Source organism: Bos mutus, chromosome 6 (assembly GCF_027580195.1).
Source record: "Bos mutus isolate GX-2022 chromosome 6, NWIPB_WYAK_1.1, whole genome shotgun sequence".
In the NCBI taxonomy this organism is placed as follows: domain Eukaryota; kingdom Metazoa; phylum Chordata; class Mammalia; order Artiodactyla; family Bovidae; genus Bos; species Bos mutus.
This window is the reverse complement of record NC_091622.1, coordinates 3,112,201-3,135,686: the sequence shown is the minus strand read 5'-3', so window position 1 is coordinate 3,135,686 and position 23,486 is coordinate 3,112,201. Positions and strand designations below refer to the sequence as shown.

At 40.4% G+C, this 23,486-nt stretch overlaps 1 protein-coding gene and 1 pseudogene across 3 annotated transcripts; one reads left to right on the top strand and one right to left on the bottom strand.

Moving 5' to 3' along the window:
* Positions 1 to 10,197: 10,197 nt before the first annotated feature.
* Positions 10,198 to 21,302, bottom strand: NPY5R (neuropeptide Y receptor Y5). Of its 3 annotated transcripts, none has more exons than XM_070372904.1 (3): positions 21,026 to 21,302; positions 18,096 to 18,165; positions 10,198 to 11,857 (listed from the first exon to the last, which is right to left on the bottom strand). In XM_070372904.1, the coding sequence occupies exon 3, from the start codon at positions 11,846 to 11,848 to the stop codon at positions 10,508 to 10,510; it is 1,341 nt and encodes a 446-aa protein (XP_070229005.1). In that variant the 5' UTR covers positions 11,849 to 11,857; positions 18,096 to 18,165; positions 21,026 to 21,302; the 3' UTR covers positions 10,198 to 10,507. The 3 variants fall into 3 exon arrangements, with proteins under 3 accessions (XP_070229005.1, XP_070229007.1, XP_005892252.1); XM_070372906.1 differs by lacking the exon at positions 21,026 to 21,302 and adding an exon at positions 20,570 to 21,005; XM_005892190.3 differs by lacking the exon at positions 18,096 to 18,165.
* On the top strand, positions 15,653 to 20,665 carry LOC102274169 (tigger transposable element-derived protein 1-like; annotated as a pseudogene).
* Positions 21,303 to 23,486: the final 2,184 nt, after the last annotated feature.

The following is a 23,486-nucleotide window of genomic DNA, read 5'->3' as shown; positions in this document are numbered from 1 at the left end:
TGGACACGACTGAGCGACTGAACTGAACTGATGCACATAATGGAGTTCCACATCTGATGTAAATAAGTAACTTCTATTGAACCTTGTGGCTCAGCTGGTAAAGAATCCACCCACAATGTGGGAGACCTAGGTTTGATCCTGGGTTGGGAAGATCCCTGGAGAAGGGAAGGGATACCCACTCTAGAATTCTGCCCTGAAGAATTCCATGGATTGTATAGTCCATGGGTCTCAAAGAATCAGACACAACTGAGAGAGTTTCACTTACTATTAGACCTGACCTTCCCACAGATAACAATTATATATATTAGACAGCAAAAAAAAAAAAAAAAATCGATGACCCAGAGCCAACTTGAAGAGGCTTTCACCTGCCAAAGATGAAACTATGTGACCTTCTTCAATAATGACAGTAAAGTCAATGAATCAGACCCCATCAAATGTGTTTAAATTCATGAGCTGATCACTATTTGACAATTAGTAAACAAAGAGATAGTATCAAACATTCATCTTGTTTCCTGAGAAAACTGTACCTTTGGTTATCAAAATAATACATAAAAAAGAGTACCTTTTCATTAATCTATTTAACTAATACATGTAAAAGAAATGATATAACTAAAATATCACCATTGTATAGCCCTTTAGATCCCTTTATGTTGTCGCTTCAGTCATGTCTGACTCTTTGCAAACCCACAGACTGTACCCACCAGGCTCCTCTGTCCGTGGGATTCTCCAGACAAGAATACTGGAGTGGGTTGCCATGCCCTCCTCCAGAGAATCTTCCCAATCCAGGGATGAAACTCTCATTTCTTGGGTTGCCTGCACTGCAGGGTGGATTCTTTACCACTGAGCCACCAGGAAGCCTTATATCCCTTTAAAGTATCTATCTATCTATCTATATATATGTATATAGTCAACATATACTATACTTTACAGTATATAATATATACATATGTGGGTGTACTGTATATATACATGATATACTGTATATATATACATATACACATATATGGTGTTAAGAATATATGTGTTATATATGTGATCTTAGGAAAAATGAATGCTTAATGTCCTCTCTACACATATACCCATACCTGCCCCCCACACACATATTTAATGCCAATATAGGTATATGCACACATATATATGCTTTATGCATCTCTCTCTCTCTGTATATACATATATACACATTTGACCCTTGAACAACATGGGGGTTAGGGGTGCCAATACCCACATAGTCAAAAGTCTGCATGTAAATTTGGCTTCCCCAAACTTAACTATTAATAGGCTACTGTTGACTAGAAGTCTTACTGATAACATAACACATAATTTTGAATGTTAGATATATACTGTATTCTTATAATAAAGTAATCTACAGAAAAGAAAATGTTATTAAGAAAATCATAAGGAAGAGAAAATACATCTACAGTACTGTATTGTGTTTATTGACACCATATGTTTACATTGTCTGTTTACAAGATGAATTATCTGTCAATATTTTCTTGTATGATACAAAACACTGTAGATATTATATGTATGAGTAACACTAGACATCAAGAATGCTTGGGGCTAGTGCACTGGGACGACCCAGAGGGATGGTATGGGGAGGGGGAGGAGGAGGGTTCAGGATGGGGAACACATGTATACCTGTGGCGGATTCATTTTGATATTTGGCAAAACTAATACAATTATGTAAAGTTTAAAATAAAATAAAATTTAAATTAAAAAAAAATGAAAAGATGATGTGAAAAGAAATTCCTATGTATTTATAAGTATGAAGATTTATGTATTGATAATGAGGTAGCAGCAATATGATTGTTTTGAGGTGACCTAATGTAATGTAGGAAGCAACAGTTAGAACTGGACATGGAACAACAGACTGGTTCCAGATAGGAAAAGGAGTACGTCAAGGCTGTATATTGTTACCCTGCTTATTTAACTTATATGCAGAGTACATCATGAGAAACGCTGGGCTGGAAGAAGCACAAGCTGGAATCAAGATTGCCAGGAGAAATATCAATAACCTCAGATATGCAGATGACACCACCCTTATGGCAGAAAGTGAAGAGGAACTCAAAAGCCTCTTGATGAAAGTGAAAGTGGAGAGTGAAAAAGTTGGCTTAAAGCTCAACATTCAGAAAACGAAGATCATGGCATCCGGTCCCATTACTTCATGGGAAATAGATGGGGAAACAGTGGAAACAGTGTCAGACTTTATTTTCTTGGGCTCCAAAATCACTGCAGATGGTGACTGCAGCCATGAAATTAAAAGATGCTTACTCTTTGGAAGGAAAGTTATGACCACCCTAGATAGCATGTTCAAAAGCAGAGACATTACTTTGCCAACAAAGGTCCATCTAGTCAAGGCTATGGTTTTTCCTGTGGTCATGTATGGATGTGAGAGTTGGACTGTAAAGAAAGTTGAGCACCGAAGAACTGATGCTTTTGAATTGTGGTGTTGGAGAAGACTCTTGAGAGTCCCTTGGACTGCAAGGAGATCCAACCAGTCCATTCTGAAGGAGATCAGCCCTGGGATTTCTTTGGAGGGAATGATGCTAAAGCTGAAACTCCAGTACTATGGCCACCTCATGCGAAGAATTGACTCATTGGAAAAGACTCTGATCCTGGGAGGGATTGGGGGCAGGAGGAGAAGGGGATGACAGAGGATGAGATGGCTGGATGGCATTACTGACTCGATGGACGTGAGTCTGAGTGAACTCCGGGAGTTGGTGATGGACAGGGAGGCCTGGCGTGCTGCGATTCATGGGGTCGCAAAGAGTCGGACACGACTGAGTGACTGAACTGAACTGAACTGAACTGAACTGAATATAATCAATACAATCGCTTCACAGTAGCCATCAGGGAAGACTACACGCTAATGAATAAAACAGAATTTTATAGCATACAGTGTTATTAATATTCATTACAGCTTTTAAAAGCCTCATCTATGATGACAGTCTGAGATGCAAACTTTCCAAATATGAAAGAGAGGCATATTGTATAGTAATGTAATTCTTTGAAAGCAAAGTTCCACATTATTAATCTTATATTAAATGTCACTCACCTTATGCTCATATAAGGGTAGGTTATACGCTTAGTACCTCTTGCACATGATGTTCTACATGATACTTAGGCTATGATGATAATGATGACAGAAATGTCTCTTGCAGTTCTTGCTGTACAGCTATTAGATTTTCACACGAAGGCACTCACACACACAAAAGAGGCATGAAGATTATTTACTAATCAGTAAACGGTAGTGGATAGACATAAAGGTCTTCATCCTCTTCATCTTGAGCAAGCTGAGGAGGAGGAGGAAGGGGAACTGTTGGTCTTGCTGTCTCAGGGGTGGCAGAGGATATAGAAGGGGATGCAGATGTAACTTTGCGGAAATACATTGTAATCTATGTCTGATTTTTGCTTTTGTCATTTCTCTAAATATATTTTTGTATTACTGTTCATCATGTTTGTTACACCAATTGTCTTGCTGTGCATACTGTTCGTTGAATCCAGGGTAGGCAAGGGGTGAGTTAAGAGGCTGGAAGGAGACTCGAGGAGCTGTAGGAACTGCAGACACGTTTATTGTCTTCTGGTTGACACAGAAGCTGAGGCAGCAGATATACCACAACACAGCACAGCTACACACAACCTCTCTTCTGGCTGTCGCCGTAGCTGTAGCAATAGACACGCTGTATTATCTCCTCCCTGGGCTGACCCAGTGGGCACAGCCCTGATACAGCAATAATGTCACCACTTTCTTAAGTGGAGCCCATATATCCATATCGCCCACAAAACCCATGACCTAGTGCATACCTCGTGACGCACAGGCTCAGTGCTATCTCAGCTGTTAGGATAAGTGATTTTAGCTGTTACATAACCATTATTTACAAAACATGAGGTGAAAGAGCCTGAATATGCCATCTTGGCTAATTTGCTCTCTCCCCACAATTTCTCTACAGACTCCAATCCTTTTGCTATTTCCTTTGTTTCATAGAAGGGTCCATGTCATAGAGGAAGTCAAAAGGAGTCTAGGATAATTGGAACCATTCTGACAGACTGTCCGATGCCAACTTGTTTCCTGGCACTGCTTCTTCCACATCCTCCTACTCCTTGTCTGGCACTTCTTTGCAAGCACTTATCTCTGTCAAGTCATCTTCTGTTAATCCTCTGGTGTAATGTCTATTAGCTCTTACCCTCGCTCTTATCATTTTTTTTTTTGCCATATTCATAAACTCTCTCATGACCTTGCGTGGCTCTATAAGAAATCCTGTAAAGTCATGTGCAATATATGGATATAGATTTCTCAAGCAAGAATTTGTTGTTTCAGACTCAAGGGTGTTCACAGTTTTTACTATAACAACAATGGCATCTTCCATGGTGTAATCCTTCTTAGACTTCCACAATCTTCTATCAGTGTTCTCTTCTATAGTACTGAAAATCCTTTCCATAGATATTATATCTATGGAAAGTCCTTTCCATAGATATCATAATAACCTTTAGAGGTCATTGTCACCCTCTGATCTAGGGCCTGAGCAAAGATACTGTGCTTAAGGGCAAGTGGACAGCTTCAGTGCCTTCATTCTTGAACTCATGCAGTTTTGGGTGGCCAGAGATGTTGCCCAATATCAAAAGAACTTTAAAAATCAGTCCCTTTTGCTCAAGAGATATTTTCTGACTTTAGAGACAAAGCATCAATGGAACTACTTCAAAAAAAAAAGTGTTCTCATTGTCCTGGCCTTCTTGTTGTCCAACCTGAAGACTGCTGGCTAATGTTTATCATCTCCCTTCAAGGCTCAAGGATTAGCAGCTTTATAAATAAGTGCTGAACTGATCATAAATCTGACTTCGTTTGCACAAAACAGTAGAGTAAGCTTACACTTTCCTGCCTCAAACCCTTCTCTCTTCTCTTGCTTATTAATGAATATCTTTTATGGCAATTTTTCCAGAAAAGGACAATTTTATCTGCATTAAAAACCTGTTCAGGCAGATACTCTTTCTTCTCAAATGTCTTACTGTTATTTTGGAACTCATCAGCTGACTCTTGGTGTGCAGAAGTTTCTTCTGTTCAGTTCACCGCTCAGTCATGTCTGACTCTTTGTGACCCCATGGACCGCAGCATGCCAGGCCTCCCTGTCCATCACCAGCTCCCGGAGTTTGCTCAAACTCATGTCCATCTAGGTGGTGATGCCATCCAACCATCTCATCCTCTGTTGTCCCCTTCTCCTCCCGCCATCCATCTTTCCCAGCATCAGAGTCTTTTCCAATGAGTCAGTTCTTCACATCAGGTGGCCAAATATTGGAGTTTCAGCTTCAATTGGGATCTTGCTCCTCTTATCTTGATATTTTAAAAGGCAAACTTCTTTTCTAAAATTATCAAACCATCCTTTACTGGCATTAAATTATCCAGCTTTGGATTGTTCATCTTTCTTTAGTTGTCATATAACAGCCTCATGTTAGTCTAGAGGTGTGAATTTCTTATAGCAATCCTGTACCCACAAAAAAAGCTAATTTCATGGCTGCGGTCACTGTCTGTAGTGATTCTGGATCCCAAGAAAATAAAACCTGTCACTGCTTCCACTTTTTTCCTATTTGTCATGAAGTGATGGGACCTGATGCCATGACCTTAGTCCTGTGATGTAGTCCACCGGCAAGGACCGTCAAAGAATGCTGACTAACAGTCAGAAGTGGGAAGAGACAAGGAGAATTCACAACTTTCACTGGAACAGACACATTGATTTCACATTTTTAATTTCAGAACTGTTAGACAATAAGTTTCTGCTGTTTTAGGCCACCCATCTTGTGGTACTTTATTGATACACACTAGGAAATGAATATATCTATCTATATATTATATCATTACTATATAACTCACCTTTTACAGTTCATATTGCTTACTAATGATATATATCAATCCACTGGTTCTCCCTCCCTCCTCACCAGAAGGCAAGCATCAGACCAGAAGGTATCTTTCTCATTGCTGTATCCCAAATACCTAGAAGAGGTCTTGGTAGACAGCAGGCATTCAATACATATCTGAATAGAATCATCCTCATATATGTTTCTTCATCATTTAGCCATTTTAGATACTCTTTGTACATTTCCCTTTGGGCTTTTGCTCTTTGGGTTTCCCTGGTAGATCAGATGGTAAAGGGTCTGCCTGCAATGCAGGAAACCTGGGTTCAACCCCTGGGTTGTGAAGATCCACTGGAAAAGGAAATGGCAGCCCACTCCAGTATTCTTGCCTGGAAAATTCCTTGGATGAAGGAGCCTGGTAGGTTACAGTCCATGGGATCACAAAAAGTTGCACATGACTGAACAACTTCACTTGTGCATTCCCCAGCTTTTTTTTTCCCCACTTAGTGCTTGTTTATCCATAATAATGGGCAACATGCCTAGCAGGAAAATTTAAATAACGATTAAAATTTAATTTACCATCTTTTTTTAATTGAATTCTTTAAAATTATTGTTAAAATTTAGTGAGGTTGACTGTTTCTAATTTCATCTCCATTTATTTTAGCTATGCTTTCTTTGTGGAGGTGTTATAAAAGAGGCAATCAAGTCAAACACCAGGAGAGAAAAGGAAAAAAAAGAGCAACTCAACTCTTGAGCAACTGAGAGTAGACAGAACATAAATTGTTTAACTCACTAAGCAAGTCTCCATGGAGGAAATTATTATGCATCAGATCAGATCAGATCAGTCGCTCAGTCGTGTCCGACTCTTTGCAACCCCATGAATTGCAGCACGCCAGGCCTCACTGTCCATCACCAACTCCTGGAGTTCACTCAGACTCACGTCCATCGAGTCAGTGATGCCATCCAGCCATCTCATCCTCTGTCGTCCCCTTCTCTTCCTGCCCCCAATCCCTCCCAGCATCACAGTCTTTTCCAATGAGTCAACTCTTCGCATGAGGTGGCCAAAGTACTGGAGTTTCAGCTTCAGCATCATTCCTTCCAAAGAAATCCAGGGCTGATCTCCTTCAGAATGGACTGGTTGGATCTCCTTGCAGTCCAAGGGACTCTCAAGAGTCTTCTCCAACACCACAGTTCAAAAGCATCAATTCTTTGGTGCTCAGCCTTCTTCACAGTCCAACTCTTACATCCATACATGACTACTGGAAAAACCATAGCCTTGACTAGACGGACCTTTGTTTGCAAAGTAATGTCTCTGCTTTTGAATATGCTATCTAGGTTGGTCATAACTTTTCTTCCAAGGAGTAAGCATCTTAATTTCATGGCTGCAGTCACCATCTGCAGTGATTTTGGAGCCCCAAAAGTAAAGTCTGACACTGTTTCCACTGTTTCCCCATCTATTTCCCATGAAGTGATGGGACCGGATGCCATGATCTTCATTTTCTGAATGTTAAGCTTTAAGCCAACTTTTTCACTCTCCTCTTTCACTTTCATCACTAGGCTTTTTTAGTTCCTCTTCACTTTCTGCCATAAGGGTGGTGTCATCTGCATATCTGAGGTTATTGATATTTCTCCCAGCAATCTTGATTCTAGCTTGTGCTTCTTCCAGCCCAGTGTTTCTCACATGCCATAGAGCAGCGAAAAATGAAGATGTTATTAGCAAGGGACATTCTTAGTAGGCAGAAAGAAGCAGAAGACCATAAAGTAAGAAGAAGAAGGAAAGAGAAAAGAAAAGTGAACCAAATTTTTTTCTGCTATCATGTCAAAATTTAGGACACTCATAACCCCAGACAGATTAGAGGGAAGCTAAAAAGCAGAGAGGCTTCTACCTAGTTTTGTGTTAGAAAATCTAGAAACTGAAAAGCAGATGTGTTTTGTCACAACATGAGGTGACATAACAGTATGGATAGGGTGGCTTGTAGTGATTGGCAGAGAATGCCCTGGGAACCCCAAGCTGCCTCATTTCTATGTAAGTACATTCAGCATCATAGTAATCCAAGTCTATGCCCCAACCACTAATGCTGAAGAAGCTGAAGTAGGATGGTTCTGTGAAGACCAAAATTCCATCTGGAACTAACACCAAAAATAGGTGTCCTTTTCATTATAGAGGACTGGTGCAAAAGGAGGAAGTCAAAAAGTACCTGGAGGAACAGGAAGGTTTGGCCTTGTAGAACAAAATGAAGCAGGGCAAAGGCTAACAGTTTTGCCAAGAGAGTTCTCTGATTGTAATATCCATCCTCTTCCAACAACACAAGACATAGCTCTACACATGGACATCACCAGAGGTCAATATTGAAATCAGATTGAATATATTCTTTGCAGCTGAAGATGCGGAAGTTCTACACAGTCAGGAAGAACAAGACTTGGAGCTAACTGTGGCTCAGATCATGAACTCCTCATTGCAAAATTCAGATTTAAATTGAAGAATGTAGGTAAAACCACTAGGAAGCATTACTACAAACAAGGGTAGTGGAGGTAATGGAATTCCAGCTGAGTTATTTAAAATCCTAAACAGTGATGCTGTTGAAATGCTGCACTCAATATGCCAGCAAATTTGGAAAAACTCAGCAGTGGCCACAGGACTACAAAAGGTCAGTTTTCATTCCAACTCCAAAGAAGGGCAATACTAAAGAATGATCAAACTACAGCACAATTGTGCTCATTTCACATGCTAGCAAGGTAATCCTTCAAGCTATGCTATAACAGTACATGAACTGAGAACTTCCAGATATACAAATTAGACTTAGTAAAGGCAAAGAAGCCAGAAATCAAATTGACAACATCTGCTGGATCACAGAAAAAGCAAGAGAAATCCAAATAAACATTCTCTTTTGCTTCACTGACTGTGTTAAAGCCTTTGACTGTGTGGATCACCACTGTGGAAAATTCTTAAAGAAATGAGAATGTCAGACCACCTTACCTGCCTCCTGAGAAACCTGTATGCAAGTCAAAAAGCAACAGTTAGAAATATCAATAACCTCAGATAAGCAGATGATACCACCCTAGTGGCAGAAAGTGAAGAGGAACACTGAGCTTCCTGATGGTGAAAGAGAAAAGTGAAAAAGCTGACTTAAAACCCAACATTCAAAAAAATACGATCATGGCATCAGTCCCATCACTTCATGGCAAATAGATGGGGAAACAATTCAAACAGTCTCAGACTTTATTTTCTTGGGCTCCAAAATCACAGCAGATGGTGACTGCAGCCCTAAAATTGAAAGATGCTTGCTCTTTGGAAAAAAAGCTATGACAAACCTAGACAGGGTATTAAAAAGCACAGACATTACTTTGCCAAAAAAAGTCCATATAGTCAAAGCTATGGTTTTTGCAGAAATCATAAATAGATGTGAGAGTTGACCCATACAGAAGGCTGAGTGCCAAAGAATTGATGCTTTCAAACTGTGATGCTGGAGAAGCTTCTTGAGAGTCCCTTGGACAGCAGGAGTTCTAACCAGTCAACCCTAAAGGAAATCAATCCTGAATATTCATTGGAAGGACAGATGCTGAAGCTGAACCATCAGTACTTTGGACAACTGATACAAAGAGCTGACTCACTGGAAAAGCAAAACAAACACAACTTTTTCCCTGATGCTGGGAAAGATTGAGGGCAGATGGAGAAGGGGTCAACAGAGGATAAGATGGTTGGATGGTATCATCAACTCAATGGACATGAGTTTGAGCAAACCCCAGGAGGCAGTTAAAGACAGGTAAGCCTGGCATGCAGCAGTCTATGGGGTTGCAGAGTTGGACACGACTTGGCAACTGAACAACAACTAGGATAGTGATAATAAATTGGTAACTTGAGCAATCATCAATGATAGGAAATAAATATTTTCCTGTGGAGGTTCCAAAACTGTACCCACTGTTGGCAATTAAATTTATGACTTAGGCCTGTATCCAAGGGGGAATTTCCTAGTGACATAGCGATAAAGAATCCACCTTCCAATGTAGGAGATGGGTTCCATTCATGGGTCAGGAAGATTCCCTGGAGAATGAAATAGCAACCCACCCAGTATTCTTGTGTGGGAAATCCCATGGACAGAGGAGCATGCAGTCTCAAAGAGTCAGACATGACTTAGTGACTAAACAAGAACAACAACATATATCTGTCATTTAGTTATGGTTTTCTCGGCATACTGAAACTTTTCTGTATTTTCAGAAGTAAAATATTAAGAAATCTGTGAAGTAAAAATGAAGACTAATAGATAGTCCTCATATTTGAAATTAAATATCTTAGGAAAAATAAGATTTTTTTTTTACTTAAAATTTTGAACAAAAAATACTGAGATGGTTAAATAAAATTTTTATTTTAAGCAAGAACTTACAATTCATTGATTTACAGACAAGCTGAAATGGAAGGTAATATAACTACTCTTTAAAATGAAATTACAGACTGGATTGACAATGACTTTACACAACTAAATGAATTTATCTTATATAACACATTAAAATTATCTTCTATATATTATGAACTGACATCCAAATCCACAGCTCTTATACATAAATTCCACATGTTAACAAAATTTGTTGATTATAAATACATAGTTACTATGAATACATTTTAGGTGATTACCACACTTTTTTTCTCCTTAGTAAACACTGAGAATTATGACATATGCAGACAGTGTATAAGAGACCTTAAGTCAGCTTTGATTCCATTATTAAGAAATCCATACAGAATTGGATTAAGACAACAGGACATCATGCCTAGCAAGTGACATATGCAATACACCAACTTGAAATGTCTGTTTGAGATCAGGTTATCATTAAAATCGGTTACCACGTGGAAAAGGTGTAGAGGCATCCAGCTCACCGCAAACACTAGTATCAAGATAGTCAGTCTGTAGAAAACACTTCGAGATCTCTTTTTAATTCTCATGATAGACTGGTTTACTCTCATCTCATGAACATCTGAGTTTTCTTCTGGTTTCACCTCGAAGCAGGTGGGCACCCCTGGTATGAACTTACTGGATGAAGGGAGCGGACTCTTCCTGGAGCCCGCGTGCTCCGGAAGCCTTCCAGGGCGGTTCTCCAGGGGCGGCCTGGCTGGGGCTGGCAGCACACAGGCTGTCTTCTTGCTGTACCTCCTTCTGTGCTTCCTGATGAATGAGTAGCTCCACTTCTGGCTGCTGGGGAGCTTCACTTGGGGCCCACTCTTTTGGGAAGGATGGAGAGTTAAGTTGATCATCTCTTTTTCTTCCAGTTGGTTTTCTTTGTTGGACAATCCACAGCTTATACTCCTGCAGACACTAGTATGACTTACAGTTAGACAAACTAAGGGCAGAATATACTGAACAAGCAATAAAGAGATAGTGAAAGCAATTCGGTATGCATCAGATGGCCATGACTCGACACATAGATACCTGTTGCTCAGCAATGCTGAGCCAAAGGTCTCCTGAAGTTCCACAAGGCTGTGAAACACTGGGAGAGGAGAACACATTGCAAAACCCAGTGTCCAGACAGTGGCGATCAGGAAATAGCCATGGTTAGCTGTTAAATGATTGGATACAGGGTGTTTTATCATATGATACCTGACAATGGCGATGGATATTAAAATTAAAGTGGAAACCAGAACTGTCACACATTGAAGGAAAGGCATAATGTGACACATGACCCTGCCAAACATCCACTGATCCAGCAAGACCGAGGTCAGTGTGAAAGGTGAGCAAAACAGCACAACCAAGATATCAGAGAAGGCCAGGTTCCCTATGAGGAAGTTGACTGTAGTCTTCTGATTTCGCTTCCTCATGAGAGCCATCAAAATAAGTAGATTCCCCATAAAACCAAGAAGACTTACAAGTGTATAGAGTCCAATCAAAAAATACTGCAAGTCATCAACACTGCTTTTATAGTCATCCCAGACTGGGAAATCAGAGTTCCGAAGAGCAGCAGTATTGTTCTCGCCAGCAGATGTTTTGTTATAATAATCCTTGAGCTCTGAATCCATATTATACTCCTGCTTGGAATAGAAAGACACTAGTTAGGAACTAAAAAAAAAAAAAAAATCATGACAACTATAAAGTAATCCATTGAGAAGGAAGCAAAATTTTACCATTTTCTCCTGTTACCTTATTAATTTACTAAGAAAGTTTAGTGAAGTCTTTACCTGGCACCAAGTACAGTGCAAATATCAGCCATAACAATTATAGTAAGTTTAAATCTATCCTCATTTCTATGATGCATTGATTCATGTTAAAACAGTAGACCAAAAAAAAAAGGTAGGCCTTTTTTTTTCACTTATGTAGGAAAAATGTAAGGGAAGGAAAAGGAAAATGTGGATAAGAACTTCAAGATATCTAATTATAATAGCTAATTAATACTTTTTCTAGTGGAGATACATGTTGTAGTCATATCTTAGATGTTTCTTTCTATCCTACATCAATCAAGGTCAAACTTGAAAGTAACCTGCCCTAAATTATTCCTTGATCTATTTAATTGGATATGATCTCCTTTGAATCCCCACATATTTCTGTTTATAGAATCTGATACTATATGACATAATTTGCTTTGTACTGCAAGTATAATAAAAACTAGTTTATCTTATTTATGTATAACCAATGGGAAAGCAGAAACTGTCCTTTACTCACTGTGATATCGACCATAAAACATGGCACAGTAACTTCATCATGGTACTGTTAAGTAAATATATGTGGGAAAATAAATTCAAACCAGAGTCTAATATCCCAAATATATCAAGTTCATAAAATCTTCAGATTTGAGCTTCTCAAGTGTAGATACACTATCATAGGACCTACATGTACAGAGTAGTCACTCAGTAAATGTTTACGTGAACACAATCTTGACAGCAAAATCATCCTGTGATCAAGTCTCAGTTCTCTGAGACCTGCAGATTATCATGAATTAAACCACTGACCAGCTAGCTGCTGGTTTATTTAAAAACAAAATTTACTTGTTTATTTTTTAATTTAAAGATTGAAAATATATTTCAGCCTTAAAAAGACTGAATAAATTCATTTTGTTTAAGGAAGATATTATAGCATAAAGAAGTGATACTAATATGCTGCTGCTGCTAAGTCGCATCAGTCGTGTTCGACTCTGTGCGACCCCATAGACGGCAGCCCAACAGGCTCCTCTGTCCCTGGGATTCTCCAGACAAGAAAACTGGGTGGTTTGCCATTTCCTTCTCCAATGCATGAAAGTGAAAAGTGAAAGTGAAGTCGCTCAGTCGCGTCTGACTCTTAGCAACCCCATGGACTGCAGCCTACCAGGCTCCTCTGTCCATGGGATTCTCCAGGCAAGAGTACTGGAATGGGGTGCCATTGCCTTCTCCGGATACTAATATAACATACCACAAATTTTGTCACCTCAAGGATATTAATAATATTAATACCACAATGATATTACTTATTTACTGTTATATATTACAGATTTGACATTATTGTCTAATGAAGTACACAATTGCCTATAATATATCAAGAAGAGGCAAAAGGAAAACCTTCTCCCCTTTAAAAAAGCAAGCACTTCCCATTTTTTTCTAAACAAGAATATCCTATAGAATACTCAGGATAGCAACAGCTAGTTAATTCTGATGAGTATACCTTGTAACAGATATCCTGATATAGATAGATAGACAGAAATATATATATATATATGGATATATATGGAGATACATATATTTTAGGTACATATATCTTTAAAAAATCACTGTAAGTTTATCAATCTATTTCTAGATCTATAGTTGGGTAATTATGTTTAAAACTATAAAAATACATATATATTTAAATTAATAGTAAATAATTATCTTCTATTTATAAGGGATATATAGATCCTGGGCCAATAAATTTCCAAAGGGCAAATCTTATTGTTCACATACCTTTGTCATAAATAACTTTTCAAGTATACATACAGCAATTTTCAAATAGCATGATATAAGCATTGTTGTACTATGAGAAATTCAAAAGTTTTTTTCACAACTTCTATAACAGATCCTACATTATTAAATTTCTGAAGGCCAATTGCATTCCTTTAAAGTGAGACATCACTCAGTCATGTCCGACTCTTTGTCCATGGAATTCTCCAGGCCAGAATACTGGAGTGGGTTGTCTTCCCTTCTCCAGGGATCTTCCCAACCCAGGGATCAAACCCAGGTCTCCCACATTGCAGGCGGATCCTTTACCAGCCGAGCCACCAGGGAAGCCCCTTTTAAAGATAAATGAATTCAAAAGTTCAGGATTTTATTCATTTATTCTTAGGTGTTAATCAATAATTTACGCTGATATTGTCTCAAGTTGAAAAAGATTTCTGGTAGGTACGATAGTGACTCACCAGGCTTACTAAATCATCCCACTCATCATATTCCCAGTCAATGGGCTTCCTGCCGCTCCCCTGGACAGTTCCATGAGCTTCTAATCAGAGCAGCCTCGACTGGCATTCCTGCCTCGTTTCCTGAGCTCCAGTGACCCCCTGGCTCCATCTGGCTTCTTCCCTATCCTATTTACACTCACAGTCTGTAAGGCTGCTTGTTACTATGATTCCTTTATACTCAGCTGTTCTTCTCTGGATTCACTTTTTGCAAACAGTCCTCTTTAGTTGTACATCAGTAGCTACTGATTGTCCCCCCTGCAACCAAGGCAAGGACAGAAGAGAAACTGGACAGTATACTCTATAATGGCTTTGTGTTTTCTGGGGACATGTAATTGTAGGGTAAAACATCTCGAGAGTAAAAATTACTGTCCCAAATTTTTAGTAAGAGAAGAAGCAGCACTATTGGTGATGACAGAAGAATGTGGCATGAGTCTAAAATTCAGGGTGCCTCCAGTGCATGGTCAGTTCTCTCTGTGACACTCTGATGGAGAAAAGGGAAAATGTCTCAATTATTTTCATGATTTTAATGATGCTTAATAGAGTATGTTGTACATAGTAGATGCTAAATAAATATGTTACTTAATCAATTTACAAAAGTAGTTTAATTTTCTCAGCTTTTAAAATAACAGAAATGAGTCATCTGGGGGACATGGACAAATTTAGCATAGAGTACAACTATATGTGTATATATGTGTGCTTAGTCTGACTCTGCAACCCCATGGACTGTAAACCACCAGACTTCTCTGCCCATGGAATTTTCCAGGCAAGAATACTGGAGCAGGTTGCCATTTTCTCTTCCACAGAATCTTCCTGACTCAGGGATGGAACCTGGGTCTCCTGCATTGCAGGCAGATTCCTTACCATCTGAGCCATGGTTGTAGTATATGTGTATATGCAAACATACATGCATACATATATGTACATATGTATAAACGTTTTATATATACAATGTATACAATAATATATGTATATATTTATGTATTGAATATATACAGATATATTAATACATTGAACATTGAATGTCCATTTATATTCTATATTCATATATATTTAATATTCAATGTATGAATATATAGAATATTGAATATATATGCATATATGTATGTATGTATATTTACATATACACATATATTAGAACCACTGAAATTAGACAAGGTTACAAAGGGCCCCAAAATGAAATGAAGAGTACCTACATAGGCAACTGTGATAATTTACCACGTTTCAACTTTAAATTATGATCAGGCCTCATTATAAAATGAGTCCGTCACTTTATTTCACTTACAGTGTGTTTTTACAAACTGAAGGTTTGTGGCAACCCTGCACAGAGCAAGGACATCAGCACCATTTCTCCAACAGCACATGCTTACTTTGTGTCTCGGCGCCACGTTCGGTAATTCTCTTGATAGTTTGAATTTTTCATGACTACTTGTTATGTTGATCTGTGGTCAGTGATTGTTGATGTACTATTGCAATTGTTTTGGGACACTAGGAACTGTAACCATATAAGATGTGACTTAATCCACACACATTGTGTCTGTTCCCCCTTCTCTCCCCCTCTCCTCAGGCCTCCCTACTCTCTGAGACACAATGTTGAAATTAGGCCAGTTGTTAATTCTACAATGGCCTCTAAGCATTCAAGTGAAAAGAAGAGTTTCGGGTCTTTCACTTTAAATCAAAAGCTAGAAACAATTAAGCTTAGTAAGCAAGGCATGTCAAAGGCCCAGATAGGCGGAAACCTATGTTTCTTTTGCCAAATAGTTAGGCAACTTGTGAATGCAAAGGAGTTCTTGAAGGAAATTAAAAATGCTACTACAGTTAATACATGCTGCTGCTGCTAAGTCACTTCAGTCAGTCGTGTCTGACTCTGTGTGACCCCATAGACGGCAGCCCACCAGGCTCCCCTGTCCCTGGGATTCTCCAGGCACGAAAATTAATACATGAATGATTAGTAAAGAAACTGCCTTACTATAGATACAGAGGAAGCTTTAATGGTCTGGATGAAAGATCAAACCAGTGACATTCCTTTAAACCAAACCCTAATCCAGACCAAGGCTCTAATTCTCTCCAATTCTGTCAAGGCTAAGAGAGGTGAGGAAGCTGCAGAAGAGTCTAAAGCTAGCAGAGATTGGCTCATGAGGTTTAAGAAAAGAAGAAGCCTTCTCTATAACCTCAAAGTGCAAAGGGAAGCATCAAGTACTGATGTAGAAGCTGCAGCAAGTAACCCAGAAGATCTAGCTCATATAAATAATGAAGGTGGTTACACTTAACAGTTTTTCAGTGTAGACAAAACAGTCTTATATTGGAAGAAGATGCCCTCTAGGACTTCCATAGCTAGAGAGGACAAGTCAGTACCTGGCTCCAAAGCTTCAAAGGACAGGCTAACTCTCTTGTTAAGGGCTAATGCTCTAGTGACTTTAAATTGAGCCAATGCATGTTTATTATTCAGAGAATACTGGAGCCCTTAAGAATTCTGCTCAGTCTATTCTGTCAGTGCTTAATAAATGGAACAACAAAACATGTCTATTGACAACACAGCCTACCAAATTTTTTACACCTGCTGTTGAGATTACTGCTCAGAAAAAAAAAAAATAGTTCCTATTAAAATATCACTGCACATTGACAATACAACTGGTCACCCAAAAGGCTGATGAGATGTAAGAGAATTCATGTTGTTTCCATGCCTGCTAACATGACATCCATTCTGCAGCCCACAGATCAAAGAGTAATTTCAACTTTCAAGTCTTATTACTTAAGATAGAGAATTTTGTAAAGCTATAGCTGCCATAGATAATGATTCCTCTGATGGATTTGGGCAAAGTCAATTGAAAAACCTAGAAGGTTTCACCATTCTGGATATTGTTAAGAATATTTGTGATTCATGAGAACAGTCAACATGTCAATATGAACAGGAGTTGGGAAGATCATTTCAACCATAATGATGACTGTGAGGAGTCAAGACTTCAGTGGAAGAGGTAACTGCACCTGTGGAGGAAATAGCAAGTGGAGCCTGAAGAACTAACTGAATTGTTATAATCTCATGATAAAACTTTAAGGGGTAAGGAGTTGCTTCTTATGAATGAGCAAAGAAAATGGTTTCTTAAAATGGAATCTTCTCCCAGTCAAAATGTTGTGAAGGTTGTTGAAATGACAACAAAGGATTTAGAATATGATGCAACTTCAGTTGATAAAACAGCAGCAGGGCTTAAGAGGACTGACTCCAACTTTGAAAGGAGTTCTACTGCAGGTAAAATACTAATGAACAGCATTGTTTGCTACAGAGGAATCACTCCTAAAAGATACAATTAATGGGACAAATTTCATTGTGTCTTACTTTAAAAAACCGCCACAGCCACCCCAACCTTCTGCAACCATCACTCCCCTGATCAGTCAGCAGCCACCAACACTGAGGTAAGACCCTTTACAGCAAAAACTCTATGACTCACTGAAGGCTCAGATAGCTTTTTTTTTTTAAGCAATAATGGATTTTTAATTAAGGTATGTACATTGTTTTGGGGCTCCCCAGATGGTGCTAGTGGTAAAGACTTGCCTGCCAATGCAGGAGGAATAATAAGAGACACTGGGTTTGGAAGATCCCCTGGAGAAGGGCATGGGATTCTATCCATGGAATTCTCCATGAGGCCCTTGGGATTCTGTTCATGGGATTCTCCTTGGGGTTTGGAGAATCCCATGGACAGAGGAGCCTGGTAAGCTACAGTCCATAGGCTTGCAAAGAGTCGGACACAACTGAAGCTACCTAGCATGCATGCACACACATTGTTTTATTAGACATAATATTATTGCATGCTTAATAGACTATAGTTTAAACATAAGTTTTATATACACTGGAAAATGAAACTCATGTGACTTGCCTTGTAATGGTCTGGAACCAAGTCTGCAATATGTCTGAGGTTTGCCCCCAAATATCTTCACTGATAAAGGCTATCGCATAAGAACACAAAACCGAAAAGGTAAAAAATATTTACAACATTTTTACTTAAATGAAAAAGAAGTACATCAGGTTGTACAGTTGGTGGCTGGTACAATTCTATTATAATATATGCGCATAAATATTTGCACATAATTATATGCACATAAATAAGGAAAAAATCACTGTGTCATAAAAATGTCACCCTGAATATTCACTGGACATGACAAAACTGAAGACAACACTTCTATCCTTCTCTAAAAGACACTAATTTACACATTATTTAAAAGGGAGGCCTTTTTTGTTAATGAATAGCTAAGAGAGATCAGTTGTTCCTTTATTCATTCAACTAGCATTTATTGAACATCTAATATGCTAGGTGCTTTGCTAGGCTGTGGCAGAAGAATGATAACTGATACAGGTATGATGTGAAGAATATTCTGAGGTGTTAAGGTCTCTGATGAGTTGTTGCAAACTACAATTGTCTCATACACGAAAGGCCCTCAATGGATGATGAATAAAAGAAAGAAAGGCATTTTCCTGATGTCGTTTTTTCACTACAGCTTGAATACTTGTATTTCTGGGGAATCCTATGAATGTTTATTTGTACCTACTGATAGATTATCTTTTTTCCCTTATGCTTTCTCTCACCTCATATTCCTTCATTCATTCACCATTCATTTATTCATTTTATTTTGCTGTGACTATGTAGTTAAACTTTCTGTGCTCTTCCTGTAGCTCCACTCCACCCCAAGTACACACATAACACCTAAGATCACGCTCGACACTAAAGGAACCTTCTGTAAATTTTTTCTTGGATGGATAACTTCTCACAACTAAATAATGGATATTGCAAATGAGAGAAGGGGGCAAAGAGGGAATGTTAAACTGTTCCTTTCAAAGTGTCTCCTTGTAGCCTGGGAACATTTTGCACATCAGGAAAATTCTATCTAATAAGATTCAAGTCTTCCGTTTCTTTACTTGAAAAATTTATACTATAGGAATAACTTTAAAATGAAAGGTGAAAAAACATAGAGGGTTTCTTTCCTTAAACTTACCCCCTAATTTCTCTTTCTTCCTGAAAAGCACAATAAACAAGGCTATAATAGAAATGGAAATATCTTTAATAACGATCTGCTTTTCAACAAGTGTTGTAATGAATGTTGTACAATTTTATGCAGCATAAATATTTTACAGATAATAAAAATAATATTAAATGTGAACTTCTCTTCATCTTAGATCACTAGAGAAATTATGAAATAAAGAATGTTTTTAAAATGAAATATTATTTTAGAAGAAATCTGATATTGACTGTGTGAAAACTTTTGTGGTGCATAATTTTTGTTCACTCTTTTATACCTGGTTTTAACCCCCCTCCTCCGCTCAGAATTCCCAGGCTGAAACATCAAACTTTTATCCTTAGCCTTACGAGTTAAAGAAACAAAAGTTCCTGGTCCAACTGTGGTGACGTTTTTTGAAAAAGCAGTATCTTGTAAAGACACTGTAATTTTGTTATATTGTAATTGTTTATAAAAATTGATCTATATGTGACACCAAGACATATGGAATCTTGTGAATAGACGAGTATTTCAATAGATAGTTCTTAAAAAGAATGGGAGGAGCTGCACGGAACTCAGAGGACATACAAGGACTGAGCTTATACACTTAAATAAAGTCGCTTTGCTGTGATCTTTTCCTGCCTTACGGAAATACACATCTTTCTTCTCAAAAAGGTTACTAATCACACAAAAGAATTAAATACGTGCAATTGTTTCCCCTCTAGCAATGATAAAATATCACTTGTTGCCCACTTTGCTGTGATCCTGGGACAAATGGCTATGTTTCACGTTCTCAAATATCCCCATGATCTACTTTTAAAGCCAGAATCTGGCAAAATGTGAATTGTAAAGAAATACTGTTCCGTTCAGCTGATAAACACGCAGGCACGAGCCACCCTCTCTCCCCATTTCTTACATCAGTTTCTTTTCTCTTGAGAAATCTGAAATTTAAATTTGCATTTGGGAGGCAAATTTCGCTGAGAGCGCCTTAGGAGATTTCCACAGGCTCCCAGCAAGTCTCTGGGCTTCCATCCAACAGGGTGGTTCGGTCCCTTTAAAAGATAACTGAAAGGTCCGCAAGCTCGGGGATGAATTCCCAGCCTAGGAATTCGAGGCTCTGGGAAGTGTCGGGATACCTGCCCCCGGAGCGCAGACCCGGGCGCGCCGCTGCGGGGTCCCGGGCGTCAGCGAGCGGGGCTGCAGGTGCTCGGCGTCCGGGGTCCCCGCCTGGAGCACCCCCCGGCACCCCAGCTCCGAATTTGCCGGGCTTCCCAGGGCTCGCCCTCTCCGGGAGCCGCGTCCTCCCTGCACCAGTGCCAGCGGGACCTTAGACACGCTCTTCCTGCTCAGCTCTGCTCACCCACGTCCCGGCCACCGGACTCGCACAGAAGCGCCGCTGAATCCTTCCCTCTCCCTCCGCGCCCCAGAGGCGCCCGCTCTCAGCTCGGACCCTTGACGTCAAGCCCGGCCCTATGGGCACCTCGGGGCGCCTCGGCTCCCGGGATCGCGGCCGTTCCTGCTCCCGGCGGCTGCAGGGACTCGGGCCGCCAGAGAAAGGGGCCGCTCTCGCCGAGCTCCCCAGCCCTGCTCCCCGAACCTGCTCGGGGCGCCCCCTACCTTTGGATCGGCGGGGGAGAGGAGGCACCCTGTCTCCCGCCAAGGCTGTGCAGGGAGGTGGGGCTCGGGGCCGCCGTGGGAGCAGCAGCGCCGTAGCTCAGGCTCCCCTTGAACTCTTCAAGGCCCAGGTTTTCTCCTTGCTCGAAAACAGAAAAATAATAAAAACCCAAAGCAAGCAGAGCGCCGGTCTTTCTCTCACCTTCCAGAGTGAAGCGGGGAGGCGTCTGGGCGGGGGTCGCCTAACCTTCGCTGGCGCGGGGTTGCCAAGGCACCCTGCGGAGCGGGGCTGGCTTCCTCCCGGCGCGGCGCGGGCGGCGCGTGGGCGCCAGGCGGGGAGGCTGCTGCCGAACCCTGGCTTCCACGGGCTGCGCCTGGCAGCTACAGACGACGGGGAGGGAAAGAGTTGTCATAGGTTAAAAAGACCAAACAAACGAAACTTGTCCTCCGTGTCTGCTCAACGTGATTTCCGTCCTCCAGATGTCCAAATCTGTATCCATCCTGTAGATTTGCCTTATTTTTGGTTATCAGTTGTCAGGAGCCTATGGTTTCTCTGTGTGAGAGGGTGTGTGTGGGTGTGGGTGGGTGGGTGGGTGTGTGAGATAGAGAGAGAGAGAGAAATTAGGGATGAACTGGTAATAAACCCCTGTGTCCCTATCCTTTGAAGTAAAAGTATTTTCTTTTAGGCTACCAGGTCTCTGAGTCTCTAAAGGCTGCTTCAGAGCTAATAATTAGGAATGTGAAGATGTAGAAATAAAGAATAGCTGTTGGACTGGGGAATTGGTAACAATTTAGAATAAATGGACCACATGGCGGAATCATTAGGTCCCTGAAAGATACAGGCAAAGGGCTGACACATTCCTGCTGCTGCTGCTGCTAAGTCGCTTCAGTCGTGTCCGACTCTCTGCGACCCCATAGACGGCAGCCCACCAGGCTCCCCGTCCCTGGTATTCTCCAGGCAAGAACACTGGAGTGGATTGCCATTTCCTTCTCCAATGAATGAAAGTGAGAAGTGAAAGTAAAGCCGCTCAGTCGTGTCTGACTCTTAGCGACCCCATGGACTGCAGCCCACCAGGCTCCTCCGTCCATGGGATTTTCCAGGCAAGAGTACTGGAGTGGGGTGCCATCGCCTTCTCCGACACATTCCTAGGTTGTTTTTATAGGAAGCAGATCCCCACCAGATCCAGATGAAAATTTATGATCGTAAGAATATAGACGCTGGAGTTTGAAACCAGAAGGTTGATGATGCTTGAAACTTAATATTGATGGCAACCAATTCAAGAATCATGCATAAGCTGGTCACTCACTCAGCAGCACTCCCTGTCACACTGCTTTTAAAACCCTCTCCCTGAAAGCCATCTGGGATTTGATTTTGAGCTGCCCATTCTCCGTGCCTGGCACCTGCAATAAACACTGCACGTTCCTTCACCGCAACCTAGTGTCAGTGGACTGGCTTTACTTGGGAGGGTGAGCAGAACCAAGTTTTCTTCTGTAACACGAAGAGGATCACAAACAGGGTCTTTGACCATAGCTAGGTCTGAGAAGGGGTGTGCTTATTGCACACTTTAAAACTGAAAGCTGCTGTGTGACAGTCACAGTATCCCATGTCTAGGGACGAGTGCAGTCCCCTGAGAGGACTGTGTCCCTTGGGAGCAATGTTACTTGTAAATCTAATTTCTGAGGGCAGTAAATATTAACTATTACCCCAGAAGTCAGAGAAAAAAATTCCTGTGCCCCTTTCTGCTGAATTTTAGTATTTGATACTCAGGGGACCTGTACGGACTGTTGTTGCAGCAGCCAGAGCCATCCAAGAGCTCATGAATATAAACATCCTATTTCATTTGTCACTATTTTAACACAGCAGGCATTTTGAAAATGCCCATAGGCTTGTGTGGTGGGTGAAAGGAAAGATGAAAGTGTCAAGAAGCTACGCCTGGGGAGAAAAGAAAGCTTGGTTCTTAGATTTCCTTAACTCCAGCATCTATACTGTATACTGCCATACCTGCCATGTACATTTCTACCCTTCTATCCCCTGTATAGTTACAATACACGCCTACTTCTGGGGCACATGGGCTTTAAAACAACTTCCAAAAAAGGCCCCTTGTGACTATTGTCTGGGAGGGGGAATGTTCCCCCTCTCACTTCTGGAGTCCTTGTGGCTGGACTAATGATAAAATGAACACAAGGTAGATTTACAGGAGAAAAAGAAGTATATGTTAATTCATTTGCATGGAGAACTTGTAGAAATGAGACCTCAGAAGTGGCTAAAGCAGGCAGCTTTTACACTTTTTAGACAAACAATAAATTTGTGAGCAGGACAAGGGAATTTAGGCTTTGGGTGCTTAATTAGTAAGGCATCTAAATAGAGTTTGTGCTTGGAGCAGTAAATACAAGAAATAATATGGTTTGTTTATACAGGCTCAGTCGTGTCCAACTCTTTGTGACAACCTGGACTGTAGCCTACCAGGCTCGTTCATCCAAGGAATTTTCCAAGCAAGAGTACTGGAGTGACACAGGGATTGAACCCAGGTATCCCACATTGCAGGCAGATGCTCTACCATCTGAGCCACCAGGGAAGCATTATGCAGGCTTCTCTGCCCAGATTTCCTATCTCTGGTGATGAAGATGTCTTTCTGCCTCCACAGGAGGGGAGAGGACCTGTT

What these genes read in the sequence shown, in the direction of transcription:
- NPY5R (XM_070372904.1), bottom strand. Translation starts at nt 11,848, where the DNA reads ATGGATTCAGAGCTCAAGGATTATTATAACAAAACATCTGCTGGCGAG.